Source organism: Podarcis bocagei, assembly GCF_964188305.1.
Source record: "Podarcis bocagei genome assembly, chromosome: 12".
In the NCBI taxonomy this organism is placed as follows: domain Eukaryota; kingdom Metazoa; phylum Chordata; class Lepidosauria; order Squamata; family Lacertidae; genus Podarcis; species Podarcis bocagei.
In genome coordinates, this window is record NC_138137.1 from 57,670,594 (window position 1) to 57,687,794 (window position 17,201).

The 17,201-nt window shown below is 48.6% G+C and overlaps 1 protein-coding gene across 7 annotated transcripts in view; it reads left to right on the forward strand.

The window, feature by feature from the left end:
• NBEAL2 (neurobeachin like 2) overlaps positions 1 to 17,201 on the forward strand; it is a 242,208-nt gene that overhangs the window by 195,294 nt on the left and 29,713 nt on the right. For all 7 annotated transcript variants that reach the window (XM_081163423.1, XM_081163421.1, XM_081163425.1 and 4 more), the window contains 9 exons: positions 918 to 1,075; positions 3,158 to 3,282; positions 4,547 to 4,667; positions 6,929 to 7,086; positions 9,946 to 10,079; positions 11,010 to 11,117; positions 11,794 to 11,889; positions 12,563 to 12,687; positions 15,349 to 15,489. In XM_081163423.1, the coding sequence (XP_081019549.1) occupies positions 918 to 1,075; positions 3,158 to 3,282; positions 4,547 to 4,667; positions 6,929 to 7,086; positions 9,946 to 10,079; positions 11,010 to 11,117; positions 11,794 to 11,889; positions 12,563 to 12,687; positions 15,349 to 15,489 (1,166 nt within the window). The remainder of the gene's footprint in view (positions 1 to 917; positions 1,076 to 3,157; positions 3,283 to 4,546; positions 4,668 to 6,928; positions 7,087 to 9,945; positions 10,080 to 11,009; positions 11,118 to 11,793; positions 11,890 to 12,562; positions 12,688 to 15,348; positions 15,490 to 17,201) is intronic.

A 17,201-nucleotide genomic window follows, 5' to 3' on the forward strand; every position in this document is an offset into this window, starting at 1 on the left:
GAGCCTTGTGTGCACTTAATTGTCACAATTTCAGCTTCGTAAGAGGCTGAAATCGCGCCAGTTAAACGTGCAAAGTGCAGAATGCACAAAAAGTATAATTTCCCGACAGAAGAGACACGAAACCTTTTGAGTATGATAAAGCTATCTAATATTAGAAGCCTGGCGGTTTGTGAATCTGGTTTGAGGCTCCTTAACTGAACCCCCAGAAAGGGAATTTTCTCCCAGCTGGAATAATTATTATTATTATTATTCTTACTCCTGGCATGTGATTGAACCCCACTCAAAAACTAGCGGTTGCCCCATCAAAGATAACAGATTTGGACAACATCCCGGAATTGGAACGGAATCAGACGAAGCTGAGCTGATAAAAAGGCAGTTGGAAAAAATGTATATTAACAAAGCTGTATTCAGCGGATGAAAGTATATGGTGTTTGACATGAATGAAAATCCCGGACCCAGGGACAAAACACTGTTAATATTGAGATGTTGATATCGAGAAGCAGGACTAAGATGTGGAGATATGCTCCAGAGATCCAGACCGTGGGGAGCCCCAAGAAATTAATAAACACAATTTGGACTATAATTTGATCTTTTTTATTTTAGCTTTTTAGTTTTCTAATTGGAGTATTATGATTGGATATTTGATTGGATGTTTTTTATTGGAAAATGAATAAAAATGGTTTAAACAACAAAAAAACTAGCGGTTTCCCCTAGCTGAGCTTGAAAATATCCCGGCATCCGTTGATCGTCTCTCTCTCCCTTTCTGCTTCCATGGATGAACCGCGCCTTTCTCTTGCTCCACCTGCAGCAGGGACCCCCTTTCAGCCGAGGGGACCCCTGCCCCATTCCCCTTCCCTTCATCACCCTCTTGCCCTTTTCTCCCCCTCTACCTCCCCTTGGTTTCCCCCTTTTGCCAGGAGTTGATCTTGGAGCCGGTGATGAAGAAGGCCAAGCACGAAAACATCCGCCACACCAATATGCTGAAGCAACTCAACAACCACCAGAACACCGTCCTGAAGCAATGGAAGGCCTTGAGGAGACTGCTCACCTCCCAGCGCTCTGCCTGGGCCGATCGGTAGGCCTCTTCTCATTCCTCCGCTGGTCTCGGGCCACCTAGACTTCTCATTCCTCCGCTGGTCTCGGGCCACCTAGACTTCTCATTCCTCCGCTGGTCTCGGGCCACCTAGACCAGCTGCCGGACAGGGCAGGTGACCTTAGAAAAGCTGTGCTTCTGCGTAAGCTATTGAGGTTGAATCCTGACAAGACAGAAGTGCTGTTTTGGGGGGACAGGAGGCGGGCGGGTGTGGGGACTCCCTGGTCCTGAATGGGGTAACTGTGCCCCTGAAGGACCAGGTGTGCAGCCTGGGAGTCATTTTGGACTCACAGCTGTCCATGGAGGCGCAGGTCAATTCTGTGTCCAGGGTGGCTGTCTACCAGCTCCATCTGGTACGCAGGATGAGGCCCTCCCTGTCTGCGGACTGTCTCACCAGAGTGGTGCATGCTCTGGTTGTCTCCTGCTTGGACTACTGCAATGCGCTCTACGTGGGGCTACCTTTGAAGGTGACCCAGAAACTGCAACTACTCCAGGCTTTGGATGCAATTGCTTCCGGCCCCGGAATCTCTGCTTTGGAGAACATTTTATTTTATTTTATTTTTAATGGATTGGACTGCTGGCAATGGGGTAGACCCAGGGAGCAGCCTTGGCCAACCAGGGGTGGATGGGAATTGTAGTCCAAAGCACGGGGAGGGGGGAGCCAAGTTGGTGAAGGCTGCTGGAGAGCCGTTGCTAGGCTAGACTGGCTGTTCTGGTTTACCTAGCTAGGCTTCCTCTGGCATAAAGTACCCTACTTTTTGCTCTATAAGACTCACTTTTTCCCTCCTAAAAAGTAAGGGCAAATGTGTGTGCGTCTTATGGAGCGAATGCAGGCTGCGCAGCTATCCCAGAAGCCAGAACAGCAAGAGGGATTGCTGCTTTCACTGCGCAGAGATCCCTCTTGTTGTTCGGGCTTCTGAGATTCAGAATATTTTTTTACCTGTACAGGGAAGCTTTTAGTCATACCTTTGGTTCTCAAAAGCCCTGGAACTGGGGACGTTTTGGCTCCCGAACGATCGAAACCCGGAAGCAACTGTTCCGGTTTTCGAATGTTCTTTTGGAAGCCAAACATCCGGCGGGGCTTCCGATTGGCTGCTGGAGCTTCCTGCAGCCAATCAGAAGCCGCGCTTTGGAAGTCGAACAGACTTCTGGAACGGATTCTGTTCGACTTCCAAGGTATGACTGCATAATGTTTTATTATGTTTATATATATGTTGGAAGCCTCCCAGAGTGGCTGGGGAAACCCAGTCAGATGGGCAGGGTATGTTGATGATGATGATGAAATGACCTTAGCCTCATCCTTCCTGTTAAATTATAATTATTATTATTATTAATGTGTGAACTCCCACCTCCATCTCACCGCTTTCTTGGTTTCCGATTTGCAAGGTTGATTTGAAAAGTGTTAGACTGCTTCAGCATCGCCTGCTACCAGAATCCGGTTTCTTTTTATTTTCAATAACAGATGCGTGTTATGCACACGTTCCCAAAAATATATAAATAGTGCATTTTTGTACGCATTATTTTGTCTGGAGAACTGCACCCCAAGATTCAGAGAGGTGGTGGATTTTGAAGGATAGTTGTTTCAGGAGCTGCAAATTCTGGCGTTTCCTTCACTGCGAGAAGTGAAGCTACAGGGAACCAGGCGGAGGGCCTTCTCAGTGGTGGCACCCGCTGTGTAGAACGCCCTCCCTTCAGATGTGAAGGAAATAAACAACTATCTGACTTTTAGAAGACATCTGAAGGCAGTCCTGTTTAGGGAAGCTTTTAATGTTTAATACGTTATTGTATTTTAGTGTTCTGTTGGAAGCCGCCCAGAGTGGCTGGGGAAACCCAGAAACATGGGCAGGGTATAAATAATAAATTATTATTATTATTATTATTATTATTATTAATATTATTATTATTATTATTTTATTATTATTATTACCCCGCCCATCTCTGGGCGGCTTCCAACAGAATATTAAAATACAATAATCTATTAAACAGTAAAAGCTTCCAGGATGCTGGAAGAGGGGACCTTACTGACCCACACTCCTTGCTTTCTCTCTCTCTCTTTCTCTCCAGAAATCCTCCTGAGATCCACTGGAAGTTGTCGTGCGCCGAGACCTACTCACGAATGAGGCTTAAGCTGGTACCCAACTACAACTTTGACCGTCACACGGAGGCCAGCGCTCTGCGTGACAATCAGGGTGAGGAGGAGCCTCCCTGGGAGTAAACAGGCAGCTTTGGGTGACGGCTCATCGCGCGGCCCCGTTTCTGTGAGCCAGCATCAGTGTGGCCGACTAGGGACCAGGGTTCAAATCCCCCCTCGCTCGTGAAGCTCCCTGGCTAACCTTGGGCCGGGCGTCGGTGCTCAGTCTTGCCTACCTCGCAGGGGTCCTTGCAGGATAAATATGGGGAGGAGAGCCCCGGACCCCCGCCTTGATCTTGGGGGGAGGGGGAAGGTGCAATATAAATGCCGCAGTGAAAAATCACCCTCTTCCTGCATTGGACTAGAGGACCTTTCCATCTCTGCAGTCTTTTTATTGTATTTTTTATTTTTCAATGCAAATTTACAACAAAAATAACAAACATTGAATCCAAAATAAAACAGTACAAACAAGGGAGGGAAAAACACAAGAGGAAAAAAACGCGAATTAAAAAAAAAAAACACCACACATCTACAAATAAAACCATATCATCATTCTATTCATTACGTAGATATACACATATTGATTTCCTTCCTTTGTTTTAAGACCTCAAAATTTTTACTCTTTCTAAATTGTTGTGTCTAATGTAGATTACCTCTATCTTTATACTTTTTGCACCATTTTTCTCTTTCTTTAACCCTGCAAAACTTCATTCGTTACATAAGGTAAAGGGACCCCTGACCATTAGATCCAGTCATGGCCGACTCTGGGGTTGCGGCGCTCATCTCGCTTTACTGGCTGAGGGAGCCGGCGTACAGCTTCCGGGTCATGTGGCCAGCAGGACTAAACCGCTTCTGGCAAACCAGAGCAGCGCACGGAAACGCCATTTAGCTTTCCGCCAGAGCGGTACCTATTTATCTACTTGCACTTTGACATGCTTTTGAACTGCTAGGTTGGCAGGAGCAGGGACCGAGCAACGGGAGCTCACCCCGCCGCGGGGATTTGAACCACCGACCTTCTGATCAGCAAGTCCTAGGCTCTGTGGTTTAACCCACAGCGCCACCCACGTCCCTTCATTCCTTACATACCGATATGCTTACTCCAGAACAATTTTTTTTTCATATACTCTGTAGCACATCCCTATGATTTTAATAATCTTTGGTTTGGTAAGACGCACAGCATTCATAAGGGGATAATCGGTCCATCTCTGCAGTTCTGTGACTCTTATCATTTGTTAATTGTTCCTCGGGCATTCAGCCCCCTGTCACAGTGCGGCCGTGAGGCCAGGGTCCTGATCCCAGCATTCGTTTCCTCTGCCTTCCAGGGGCCGATTATTTGCACAACCCAGCTGAGCCGCTCCCCTTAGCCGTCGCCAAGGAGGCAAAGGTCAGTGAGATGCAGGATGACCAGCTGGCAGAAGAAGACCTCTCCTTCCTGGATAACCTGTAAGTTCTCTTCTGGGCAACCATGTGATAGATCGAATCCAATGTGGGGTTCGCGCAGCGCAGAGTTAAACTCTGGAACTCACTTCTGCGGGGGGCACCAAACTGGGTGCCTTTAAAAGAGAATTAGAAAAATGCAACATGTGCTGCCGATAGAAGTAGTACGACTCATGCAATACGTTGGCGACTGTGCTGGTCCCGGGGGGAGGTTACCGTGAGGCGTGGTCAGAGTCCGGTCCTGGGCCGAGGGTCTGGAGACTTTCCACCAAGGGCAAAGCGGGGTCCAAAGCAAGAAGCCGGGCGTAATCGGGAACTCCGGGAAAACAGGTCTGGGTGCTTGCAGAAACAGGTTTCCAACGACGTTGCTCCCGTAACCTGGGACTGGGCTGACTGACCTCTATCTCCTCTGGGGCCTAGGGCGGCCCTGGCCCACAGGTGACTCACCTCTCCTGGCCTGGAGGTGAGCACTCCTCCTGCGATAACGTAGTTCCCTCCACCTCTCTGCCCTGAGCCTCTGCAGCTCAGGAGAGGCTGGAGGGTTACCGGACCCAGAGGCAACCTCACCTTCCCCTGACAGGGCTGGGAGAGGAGCACCTGCAGGCAATGGGTCCTCCATCACCTCAGGAGCCAGAGTGGATTCACCTGGTGTCTGCTCCTGAGGATCCAGCACAGGTGAGGACCCTTCAGATTCAAGGCCCTGGCCCGGCTCAGCCGGCCCTGGAGGCGGGGACTCCTGTGCAGGCTGAGATTCCTCAGGTTCAGCCTCCGAAACCCCGGCCATCAAAGCGACTAATATGAAAACAAAAATTGCCAAAATAATTATGCGTTCTTTATCAGTCTTCTGAGAAAAATACAAAACCTTATGCAAAGCCACAGAGACTTGCGAACTACCCAATCAAAATGAACTTAGAACGTTTGGTTTCAATGGGTTTTTCAAATGCTTAACTCAGTCTTTTGTTTTCTTTATCTTTTTAAGTAAGTTCATGAAGATACCAACAAGTTCGGTGTTGTTCACAATACTGAGAGGTGCTAGTGAAGTTGTAGATGGATGTTAGTGAAGTTGTAGAGACAGGGTGCCGGTGTTTTGCACCTGTTTCGCCCTGGCAGTCCAAGTAAGGCCAATGTTTGCCCCTGCTAGGGCCCTTTTACTGTGGCTTGCAGGTAGCTGCTAGCATCTCTCAGTATTGTGATGAAGGATGGTTAATAAACTTAATAAATAATAATAATACACTGGTAGCTTGGTTCGCAAACTTACTATGTTCCGGAAGTCCATTCCAAAACCAAAGCATTCCAAAGCCAAGGCGCGCTTTTCCATGGAAAGTAATGCAAAATGGATTAATCTGTTCCAGACTTTTAAAAATAACCCCTAAAATAGCAATTGAACATGAATTTTCCTATCTAACGAGACCATGGAATCCATAAAATGAAAGCAGTAAGCAATGTACTGCAGCCACACAATCAATCAAATCAGTAGCTGACTGGGTTCCACACAGTCACAAAAAACAAAAACAAAAGAACAGCAAAAACAAAAATGAAAAATGCATAGCAAAAACAGACAGACCTCAGCGTAACACTTGAAACGAAAGTGTGGCGCTCAAATCGGAAGCGTAACACTCAAAACGGAGCACGTTTGGCTTCCGAAAGAAGTTCGCAAACCGGAACTCTTACTTCTGGGTTTGCAGTGTTTGGGTTCCAAGTTGTTTGAGTACCAAGGCGTTTGAAAACCAAGGTACCACTGTAATAATAATCATCCAGGTGGCCTTCCAATGAGGTATAAAGGAACAACAAGCTTTACCTACTGTCAGGGAACTGACATCGGAGCGAGAGGCGAAGGGGAGGCTCCCAGATGATGCTGGCGAAGGACCCAGCAGCAGGGGAAGAAACAGCTCAGTAGAGGGGGAAGCCAATCAGCGCAACACCGGGGAGAAAGGGGGGCAGACGGGGGAATTGGAGAGAGGGCTCCGGGACTCTTCACTGGACATCAGTGAGGAGAGCCCAGGACCTCCGCTACCCACGCCTTCCCTGCGCAGAAGACTCCCGCGCAGTGAGAGGAGGAGGAGACTGGGTGTCAAACAACTTTTATGCTGGAAGAGGTTCAAGAAACGCCCACTGACGGATTCTGCCAGTGACTGAGGCAGCCACCATGAGAAGGGGCTGTGCAGTCAGAAAGGTTTGACAAGGCAAATTAACCGAGAAAGGCACCAGTTTACGCACGAGTAACTCATACCTATTACACCTACCAATCCTTCGTCCGTCCCTTCCAGGGTGGAGCCCAAAGAACAAAGTCAGAGGGAAAAGCTGGTGATCTCTGAGGACTGCGAGCTGATCACCATTGTGGCCGTGATCCCGGGGCGGCTAGAAGTCACCACACAGCACATCTACTTTTACGACAGCAGCTGTGAGAAGGATGAGACCGAGGAAGGTAAGGGCGGGGTGTGTGAGGTGACTTTCCTCCCAGGAAGCACTTCCAGCTACCAAGGTCTGGAGACCAGAGTTCATGGCCTCTCCAAAAAGAAACAGGAATACCTCGGGTTAAGAACTTAATTCGTTGTGGAGGTCCATTCTTAACCTGAAACTGTTCTTAACCTGAAGCACCACTTTAGCTAATGGGGCCTCCTGCTGTTGCGCTGCCGCTGCGCAATTTCTGTTCTCATCCTGAAGCAAAGTTCTTAACCTGAGGTACTGTTTCTGGGTTAGCAGAGTCTGTAACCTGAAGCGTCTGTAATCTGAAGCATATGTAACCCGAGGTACCACTGTATCTCCCTTTTGTTTCTGAGCCCTGCCAGCTGCCATTTAACTTGATTTCACTGTCATGGAATTCTACTCAGTATTGATCCAGAGTAGATTCCAACGTAGAGTTAGCAGAGTGAAAACTTAAACACGTTGCAGGATTCTCAAAAGTAGACCAGAGGCAATGAATATTTCATCCAGCAGAGCTTTACTGCTACTGAAGGCAGATGAGCAGAATGGTCACAAATCCAACACATTCAGGATTGGCCCTGCCCATAAGAAATCCAGTTGCAGCAGACTTAAACTTACAATAAAGGTAAAGGGACCCCTGACCATTAGGTCCAGTCGTGGCCGACTCTGGGGTTGCGGCGCTCATCTCGCTTTACTGGCCGAGGGAGCCGGCGTACAGCTTCCAGGTCATGTGGCCAGCATGACTAAGCCTCCTCTGGCGAACCAGAGCAGGGCACGGAAACACCGTTTACCTTCCCGCTGGAGCGGTACCTATTTATCTACTTGCACTTTGACGTGCTCTGGAAGTGCTAGGTGGGCAGGAGCAGGGACCGAGCAACGGGAGCTCACCCCGTCGCGGGGATTCGAACCGCCGACCTTCTGATTGGCAAGCCCTAGGCTCTGTGGTTTAACCCACAGCGCCACCTGCGTCCCCTAAAACTTACAATAACTTATAATAAGTCTAAAACCTAACACTACGTACAGAACACCACACCAGAAGGAAGAGAGATAGAAAGAGAAAGTGAAAACAAGGCTCCTTCTGGCCCTACAGTGGTACCTCAGGTTACATACGCTTCAGGTTACAGACTCCGCTAACCCGGAAATAGTACTTCGGGTTAAGAACTTTGCTTCAGGATAAGAACAGAAATCGTGCTTCGGCGGCACGGCAGCAGCAGCAGGCCCCATTAGCTCAAGTGGTGCTTCAGGTTAAGAACAGTTTCAGGTTGAGAACGGACCTCTGGAACGAATTAAGTACTTAAGCCGAGGTACCATTGTACTTTTATAGTCAGCGTGACCTTGTCAGAAGAGATAAGAGATCCACTTTAAGCCAGCTGCTGTATTCAGCTTCTCTGAAGGAATAACCCAAACATCATGAACCTCCTGCTTGTTTCTTTCACACAGAGAAGCTTTCGGAACCCTCTGGAATTAATTAGAATAGGAAAGATCTCTGTGCATCAGATAAATACTTCCTTTACTATGAAATGCAAATCGACAGTCACAAGGGCCCAGAAAAATCAGTGGCGCTTAGTTTCCAAACAGGTTGCTGAGATAGCACCCATGGGTCTCCCACCAGAGGGTGCTGCTGTTTTTTGCTTACTGGGTTTTCCCTGCAGAGGGCAAATACAAATTCAGCGGGCTGGGAGAGAGGCTTGCATTTTGGTGTCCACAACCTTGTGTGAGTCGTGCAAAAATGTGGCATATGTGAGGACACTCTCTCTCTCTCTCTCTCTCTCTCTCTCTCTCTCACACACACACACACACACACACACACACACAAACACACACAGTGGCGATCACACACAGGGCCCCCCGGACGTTTGATGGTCTATGGACCCTGTGCCTCCACTGTGATTGCTTTCTCCGCTGCCACCACCCCGTATCTCACAGGGACACATGGAGTCCAGTCAGTTGTTAATATAAACAAATAATCAAGTTTATTTTTAAATGCAGGAACCACCTTATGGTTTCAGTTAGTTTTTCTTGACAGTTTCTTAATCTTAGTTCCTAACAACTTCAAACTGATTATTCCCAACTATCTATCTGACTCCACCTAACAATTCCTCTCACTCTCTCACAATACAACGCTACCAACCCACACCTAAACCTCCCTCTTCCTTCTTCAGCTCCCAAACCTCAACTCTCAACTCCCAAACCTCAACCGATTTTCAAAACCTCCCACTCTAACTTTTATTCCCCCCTTGCATTCTCACTGGCCAATCACATCACACCCATTTTAACCCTTTCCTTATGACCCATCCTAGGAGGCAAACGCCACACACACACACACACACACACACACACACACACACACACACACACCAATCCCACAATAAAGGTCCCACTGGAAGCAGCCCAGGTGGGAAGTGGGAAATTTGGGTTCCCATTCCTGAGTAGCCAAAGTTGCAGCTGTCAGGAGCAGGTCAGCAATAAATCACACGGAGTAAATGAAGTTCACTGTTTCTGTTAGGAGAAGCAAGTTGCTCTCTACTGCCAGGCCTAGTGAGCGCAGCAACTCTTCCTGGCAGGTCTTGCCCCTGTGAGACTGAAGGTTGCTGCCTTCCTGCAGCTGCCTAAGTCTCCTACCCTCCAGGGTCCTTGCAAAGCAATCTGAGACTATGCCAATGCGCCTGCCTCTGCTCCTCCCTCTTCATCCCTCTTCTGGTCCTGGGAGACCACAGGAGGCATGACTAGAATTCCTTGTGGGTTCCCCCGCTGGTTCTTCCCACTGTTTCTCTGCATTCCACCGATCCATGGCAACAGCTGAGCATTGTTTTTGGCTCTCCACACTTGAGAGATTAACCACTGTGATCCTCCCACCCAGGAATCGGCTACGACTTCAAGCGCCCCCTGTCTCAACTCCGGGAACTGCACCTTCGACGCTACAACCTCCGCAGGTCCGCCCTGGAGTTCTTCTTCATCGACCAGGCAAACTACTTCCTCAACTTTAAGAAAAAGGTAATGGTGGACGGATACCTCTTCCTCCTCATCTTTTGATCTCCTAGTGGTAAAGGTAAAGGGACCCCTGACCATTAGGTCCAGTTGTGACCGACTCTGGGGTTGCAGCACTCATCTCGCTGTATTGGCCAAGGGAGCCGGCGTACAGCTTCTGGGTCATGTGGCCAGCAGGACTAAGCCACTTCTGGTGAACCAGAGCAGCGCACGGAAACGCCATTTACCTTCCCGCCGAAGCAGTACCTATTTATCTACTTGCACTTTGACATGCTTTTGAACTGCTAGGTTGGCAGGAGCAGGGACTAAGCAACGGGAGCTCACCCCGTCGCGGGGATTCGAACCGCCGACCTTTTGATCGGCAAGCCCTAGGCTCGGTGGTTTAACCCACAGCGCCACCTGCATCCTAGTGGAGCACATATTAATTCATTTGCAAATGCACAGCTTCCGAGCACAATTCAAAGTGTTGGTGCTGACCTTTAAAGCCCTAAACGTCCTTGGCCCAGTAGACCTGAAGGAGCGTCTCCACCCCCATCATTCTGTCTGGACACTGAGGTCCGGCGCCGAGGGCCTTCTGGCGGTTCCCTCATTGCGAGAAGCAAAGCTACAGGGAACCAGGCAGAGGGCCTTCTCGGTAGTGGCACCCGTCCTGTGGAACGCCCTCCCATCAGATGTCAAAGCGATAAACAACTACCTGACATTCAGAAGACATCTTAAGGCAGCCCTGTTCAGGGAAGTTTTTAACGTGTGATATTTTATTGTATTTTTGGTCTTTGTGGAAGCTGCCCAGAGTGGCTGGGGAAACCCAGCCAGATGGGCGGGGAAAATAATAAATTATTATTATTCTGCAGACTCAGCGCCCTTCTGGGAAAGTCAGTCACTGGGTCGGCAGCTGATAATAACGTCCTGCTGGTTTTTCTGCCCTTTCTCTCCCAGGTCAGGAACAAGGTTTACTCTTCCATCCTGGGCCTCCGACCACCGAATCAGATCTATTTTGCCAGTCGCTCACCGCAGGACTTGCTGAAAGCCTCGGGCTTGACTCAGGTGCTTAATTTAACATTGTCTTTTCATCACAAACAAATCGGATACTCACAGACACTCCTGATCATTGTGGTTTGCAAAGTGGTCAGCCTTGCCTCCTGTTTAGGGAAGTTTTTAATGTTTGATTTTTTTTTCTTTATCTGGAAGTGGGGAGAAGGGAATGGTTGTCAGGAGGAGCGAGGTGGCAGTAAATCGCACTGTGCAAATTTATTAGCAAGATTTTCAGACTTGGAGGCGGGTCGTCATCAGAGAGAAGGGGGGGGGGAGAGAAAGACCGGAAGAATCAAATCAGTAAGACCAAAATTTTAATAAAGAATTGGGAAATTTTATAATTTATCTTAAAAACCATTTTAAACAGTTAAAATCGTTAGTAGGATTGGAATGTCACTTGTAGTAATGGAGAATTTTGGATATAATGGTGATTTAAAGATTTGGATTATTATAAAAAATGCAGGAGGAAATGGTTAACAATAGGACCCACAATAGGGAGGAGGGAAGACCAGGAGATTCTATGGAATCTTGTTTTTATGATGTATGTCAGATATGCGATTGTAAAACTTCAATTTGAAAAACCAAACAAATATTTTTATTTTTATTTTAAATTATTTACCATTCTGGCCCGTCCCTTTTGCCAGATCCTTACCAAACCCACTGTTTTATTTTCACCCTCCTTTTCCAGAAATGGGTTAACAGGGAGATCTCCAACTTCGAATACCTCATGCAGCTCAACACCATCGCAGGCCGCACCTACAACGACCTCTCCCAGTATCCCGTGGTAAGCATCCGAGGGCGAACCTTTGCCCTTGAGCCTCAGGTGTTGATTAAGACGGTTTCCTCTTCTGCTTCAACCCTCCCTGCAAACGCTGGATCCCGACATAGCTGTCAACTGTCCCTTATTTGGCGGGAAACTCCCTTATCCCAGTGCCATGTCCCGCTACTGTCCCTTATTGATGATGTCCCTTAAATTTCCCGGGTTTCAAAGGAAGCAGCTCCTCTCCCTCCCTCCCTGCCGGCCAGGGAGGAGGGAGGCTCCAACTGTGTTGCTTGGCTGCGTTGCTCACCCAATAAGGAGTCTAAGAACGACTGGGGGGTGGAGCTTGCATGCCTTGTGCTGATCAAATCGGCCGTGTTGCCTGGGGACTCGCCTTTGCTCAGCGCTTCCCAGCGGAGAGGTGACGGTGGTTTTCCTTGCTGCATCCCCTTTGCTGGGTTGCTGCGCTGTGGGAACCACCGCTTGAGGCTTTGTTTGGCTGCTGGCCGGGCTTTCTGCCTTTGGCCCGGAGGGGCTCAGAAGTTGAACATACCTGTGCCCAGAAAATCCCTTATTTTGGCTGCTGATCCCTTACTTTCGAGGCTGCTGGTCCCTTATTTTCAAATCTGTAAGTTGACAGCTATGGATCCCGCAAGCAGGCAAAACCAGAGGCTCTCCTTTCTCTCCTCCCTTCAAGTTCCCGTGGATCCTGCAGGATTACGTCTCGGAGACTCTGGATCTCAACAACCCCGCAGTGTTCCGGGATCTCTCCAAGCCCATCGGAGTCGCCAACGAGAGACACGCCAAGGATGTCAAAGAGAAGTGAGTGCAGAGTTTTCTTGGTGGCGTTGCAGCCTTCCGGGGATGAACTCAGCTGGGAAGGCAGGAAGCATCTCAGTGGAAGGAAATGCCAGAGACTTCTTTCCCTTGAGACAACATGGGAGTTGTAGTCCAAAGCCACTTGGAGGGCAAGCGACCGCTCTAGGCTTTTGCTTTTCTGCAATCCGCCTCTCCTCCCGACGGTCTCTTTAGCCTTTCCCTTCCCTAGTAGCACTACCTTTGAATCAGTTTCTTCCCTCTCCCAACTCTGCCAACCCCAGCAAATTGCAGGAAGGGCAGGATCGCAGCTGGGGGGAAAGAGGGATGCTTTAACTCTTTCCCCCTCACTATGGTCCATATAGAAAGTGCTTTCATCTCAACATTCAAGATAATAATAATACAGTGGTACTTTGGTTCTCAAACTTAATCCGTTCTGGAAGTCCGTTCCAAAACCAAAGCGTTCCAAAACCAAGGCGTGCTTTCCCAAAGAAAGCAATGCAAAATGGATTAATCCGTTCCAGACATTTAAAAACAACCCCTAAAACATAAATTTAACATGACTTTTACTATCTTAATGAGACCATGGATCCAGAAAATGAAAGCAATAAACAATGCACTGCAGTCACACAATCCATCAGTAGCTGAACTGGGCTCCACACAGTCACAGAAACAAAACAAAAAGAGCCGCAAAAACAAAAAAATGCAAAATAAATTGCAAAAACAGACAGACCTCAGCGTAACGCTCAAAATGGAGCATGGGTGGCACTCAAAACGGAAGCATAAGACTCAAAACGGAAGTATGGCATCAAAATGGAGCACATTTGACTTCTGAAAAAAGTTTGCAAACCAGAACACTTACTTCTGGGTTTGTAGTGTTTGGATTCCAAGTTGTTTGAGTACCAAGGCATTTGAAATCCAAGGTACCACTGTAGCAGCAGCAGCAGCAATAGTAGTAGTAGTAGTAGTAGTAGTAGTAGTAGTAGTAGTAATATCCCACCCACATGGCTGGGTTTCCCCAGCCACTCTGGGCAGCTCCCAACAGAACATTAAAAACACGGTAAAAGATCAAACATTAAAAACTTCCCTAAACAGAGCTGCCTTCAGATGTCTTCTGAAAGTCAGATAGGTGTTTATTTCCTTGACCTCTGACGGGAGGGCGTTCCACACAGCGGGCGCCATCACCGAGAAGGCCCTCTGTCTGGTTCCCTGTAACCTCACTTCTTGCAGGGAGGGAACCGCCAGAAGGCCCTTGGAGCTGGACCTCAGCGTCCTGGCAGAATGATGGGGTGGAGACGCTCCTTCAGGTCTACTGGGCTGAGGCCGTTTAGGGCTTTAAAGGTCAGCACCAACACTTTGCATTGTGCTCAGAAACGTACTGGGAGCCAATGTAGGTCTTTCAGGACTGGGGTTCATAGAATCATAGAGTTGGAAGAGACCACAAGGGCCATCGAGTCCAACCCCCTTTCCTGTTTCGGAAAGGGGACTAGGAAAGGGAAGCTGCCCAGTAGGGGAATTTCTCAAAGCAGAAAAGCAGTGACCGAATTGTGCTAAATCGTATGTGGCATTTCGGAACCACCATTGGCGAAAATGCTTCTGGGTGTGTTTGTGACTGGGGAGTTATTGCCTTGCTTTCGTTCTGTTTTGCATTTTGTGTTCCCATGTTTGTAACTTTACGGTGTGAACCGTCCCATGACCTTTGGGTGAAGGGCAGTATACAGTTGTTGTTGCTGGTCCTGAATGGGGTAACTGTGCCCCTGAAAGACCTTTTGCGCAGCCTGGGAGTCATTTTGGACTCACAGCTGTCCATGGAGGCACAGGTCAGTTCTGTATGCAGGGCAGCTGTCTGCCAACTCCACCTGGTACGCAGGCGGAGACCCTCCCTGCCCGCGGACTGTCTCGCCAGAGTGGTGCATGCTCTAGTTATCTCCTTCTTGGACTACTGCAATGCGCTCTACGTGGGGCTACCTTTGAAGGTGACCCAGAAACTACAACTAAACCAGAATGCGGCAGCTAGACTGGTGACTGGGGCGGCCGCTGAGACCACATAACACCGGTCTTGAAGTACCTACATTGGCTCCCAGTACGTTTCCGAGCACAATTCAAAGTGTCGGTACTGACCTTTAAAGCCCTAAACGGCCTTGGTCCAGTATATCTGAAGGAGCGTCTCCACCCCCATCGTTCTGCCCGGACGCTGAGGTCCAGTGCCGAGGGTCTTCTGGCGGTTCCCTCATTGCGAGAAGCAAAGCTACAGGGAACCAGGCAGAGGGCCCTCTCGGTAGTGGCCCCCGCCCTGTGGAACACCCTCCCATCAGATGTCAAAGCGACAAACAACTACCTGACATTCAGAAGACATCTTAAGGCAGCCTTGTTCAGGGAAGTTTTTGTGTGACATTTTAGTGTATTTTTGGTCTTTGTGGAAGCCGCCCAGAGTGGCTGGGGAAACCCAGCCAGATGGGCGGGGTACTAATAATAATAATAATAATAATAATAATAATAATAATAATAATAATACCTTTATTGTCATTGCCCCCTTCGGGGCCAACGAAATTACTTAATAATAAATTGCTGTTAATAATAAAATGTTGTTGTTGTTCTGTCTGCCATCTGGGAGTCACCGCACAGACTTGAGTTCTGCTCTTTCCGGCTTTGCCATTCCGCCCGCAGGTACGAGAGCTTTGAGGATCCCACGGGCATGATTGACAAGTTCCACTACGGCACCCACTACTCCAACGCAGCCGGCGTCATGCACTACCTGATTCGCACGGAACCTTTCACTACTCTGCATATCCAGTTGCAAAGCGGGAGGTGAGTGAGAGCAAGCCGGCCGCAGAAAAGAAGACTTCTCCCTTTCTGCTCCTCCAGTAAACACACGCAGACATGATGGCCGAGGCCTTCCTTGCCATTTGCTCATTTCCCTTCTCATCATGTGGGCACTTAGTGTCATGGAATTATACTCAATATTGATCCAGAGCAGAACTCCGACGTATGGTGGTTGTTGTTCTTGTTTAGTCGTGTCCGACTCTTCGTGACCCCCTGGACCAGAGCATGCCAGGCCCTCCTGTCTTCCACTGCCTCCCGCAGTTTGGTCAAACTCATGCTGGTAGCTTCGAGAACACTGTCCCACCATCTTGTCCTCTGTCGTCCCCTTCTCCTTGTGCCCTCCATCTTTCCCAACATCAGGGTCTTTTCCAGGGAGTCTTCTCTTCTCATGAGGTGGCCAAAGTCTTGGAGCCTCAGCTTCAGGATCTGTCCTTCCAGTGAGCACTCAGGGCTGATTTCCTTCAGAATGGAGAGGTTGACGTATGGTTAGCAGAGTAAAAACTTAAACACGTTGCAGGATTCCCCCCAAATAGACCAGAGGCTATTTCATCCAACTGTCACAAATCCAATATGTTTAGGGTTGGCCCTGTCCAGAAGAAATTCAGTTGCAGCAGACTTAACTTAAACTTGCAATAACTTATAATAAGTCTAAACCTTAGCACTATGCATGCTATGTGCAGAACACCACACCAGAAGGAAAAGAGAGAGAAAGAGAAAAAGAAAGCGAAAACTTCTCGCCTTACTTTTATAATCAGCATAACCTTGACTGAAAGATAACAGAAGCAGTTTAAGGCAGCTGTACAGTGGTACCTAGGGACACGGGTGGCGCTGTGGGTTAAACCACAGAGCCTAGGACTTGCCGATCAGAAGGTTGGCGGTTCGAATCCCTGCAACAGGGTGAGCTCCCGTTGCTCGGTCCCTGCTCCTGCCAACCTAGCAGTTCGAAAGCACGTCAAAGTGCAAGTAGATAAATAGGTACCACTCCGGCAGGAAGGTAAATGGTGTTTCCGTGCACTGCTCTGGTTCGCCAGAAGCGGCTTAGTCATGCTGGCCACATGACCCGGAAGCTGTACGCCGGCTCCCTTGGCCAGTAAAGCGAGATGAGCGCCACAACCTCAGACTCAGCCACGAGTGGACCTAATGGTCAGGGGTCCCTTTACCTTTACCTTTACCTTTACAGTGGTACCTTGGGTTACAGATGCTTCAGGTTACAGACTCCGCTAACCCAGAAATAGTACCTCGGGTTAAGAACTTTGCTTCAGGATGAGAACAGAAATTGCATGCTGGTGGCGCGGCAGCAGTGGGAGGCCCCATTAGCTAAAATGGTACCTCAGTTTAAGAACAGTTTCAGGTTAAGAACAGACCTCCAGAATGAATTAAGTTCTTAACCCGAGGTACCACTGTACTCAGCTTCTCTGAAGGTATAACCCAAACATCATTAAGCTTCTGCTTCTTTCTTTCACACAGAGAAGCTTCTAGAGCTCTCTTGAATTAAGTGGAATAGGAAAGATCCCTACACATCAGATCAATAACTTTCTGCACTAGGAAATGCAAATTCACACTTAGGGCATTACTGCGTAGGAACCAGGAATGTGCCTCTCTGCCCATCTTGACAAGGCGCTGGTGGCCGCCGACTTGGGACGGCTTTAGCGGAGAGGGTCGGACAAATTCCAACCCTGCAGCCTTGCGATTCAATC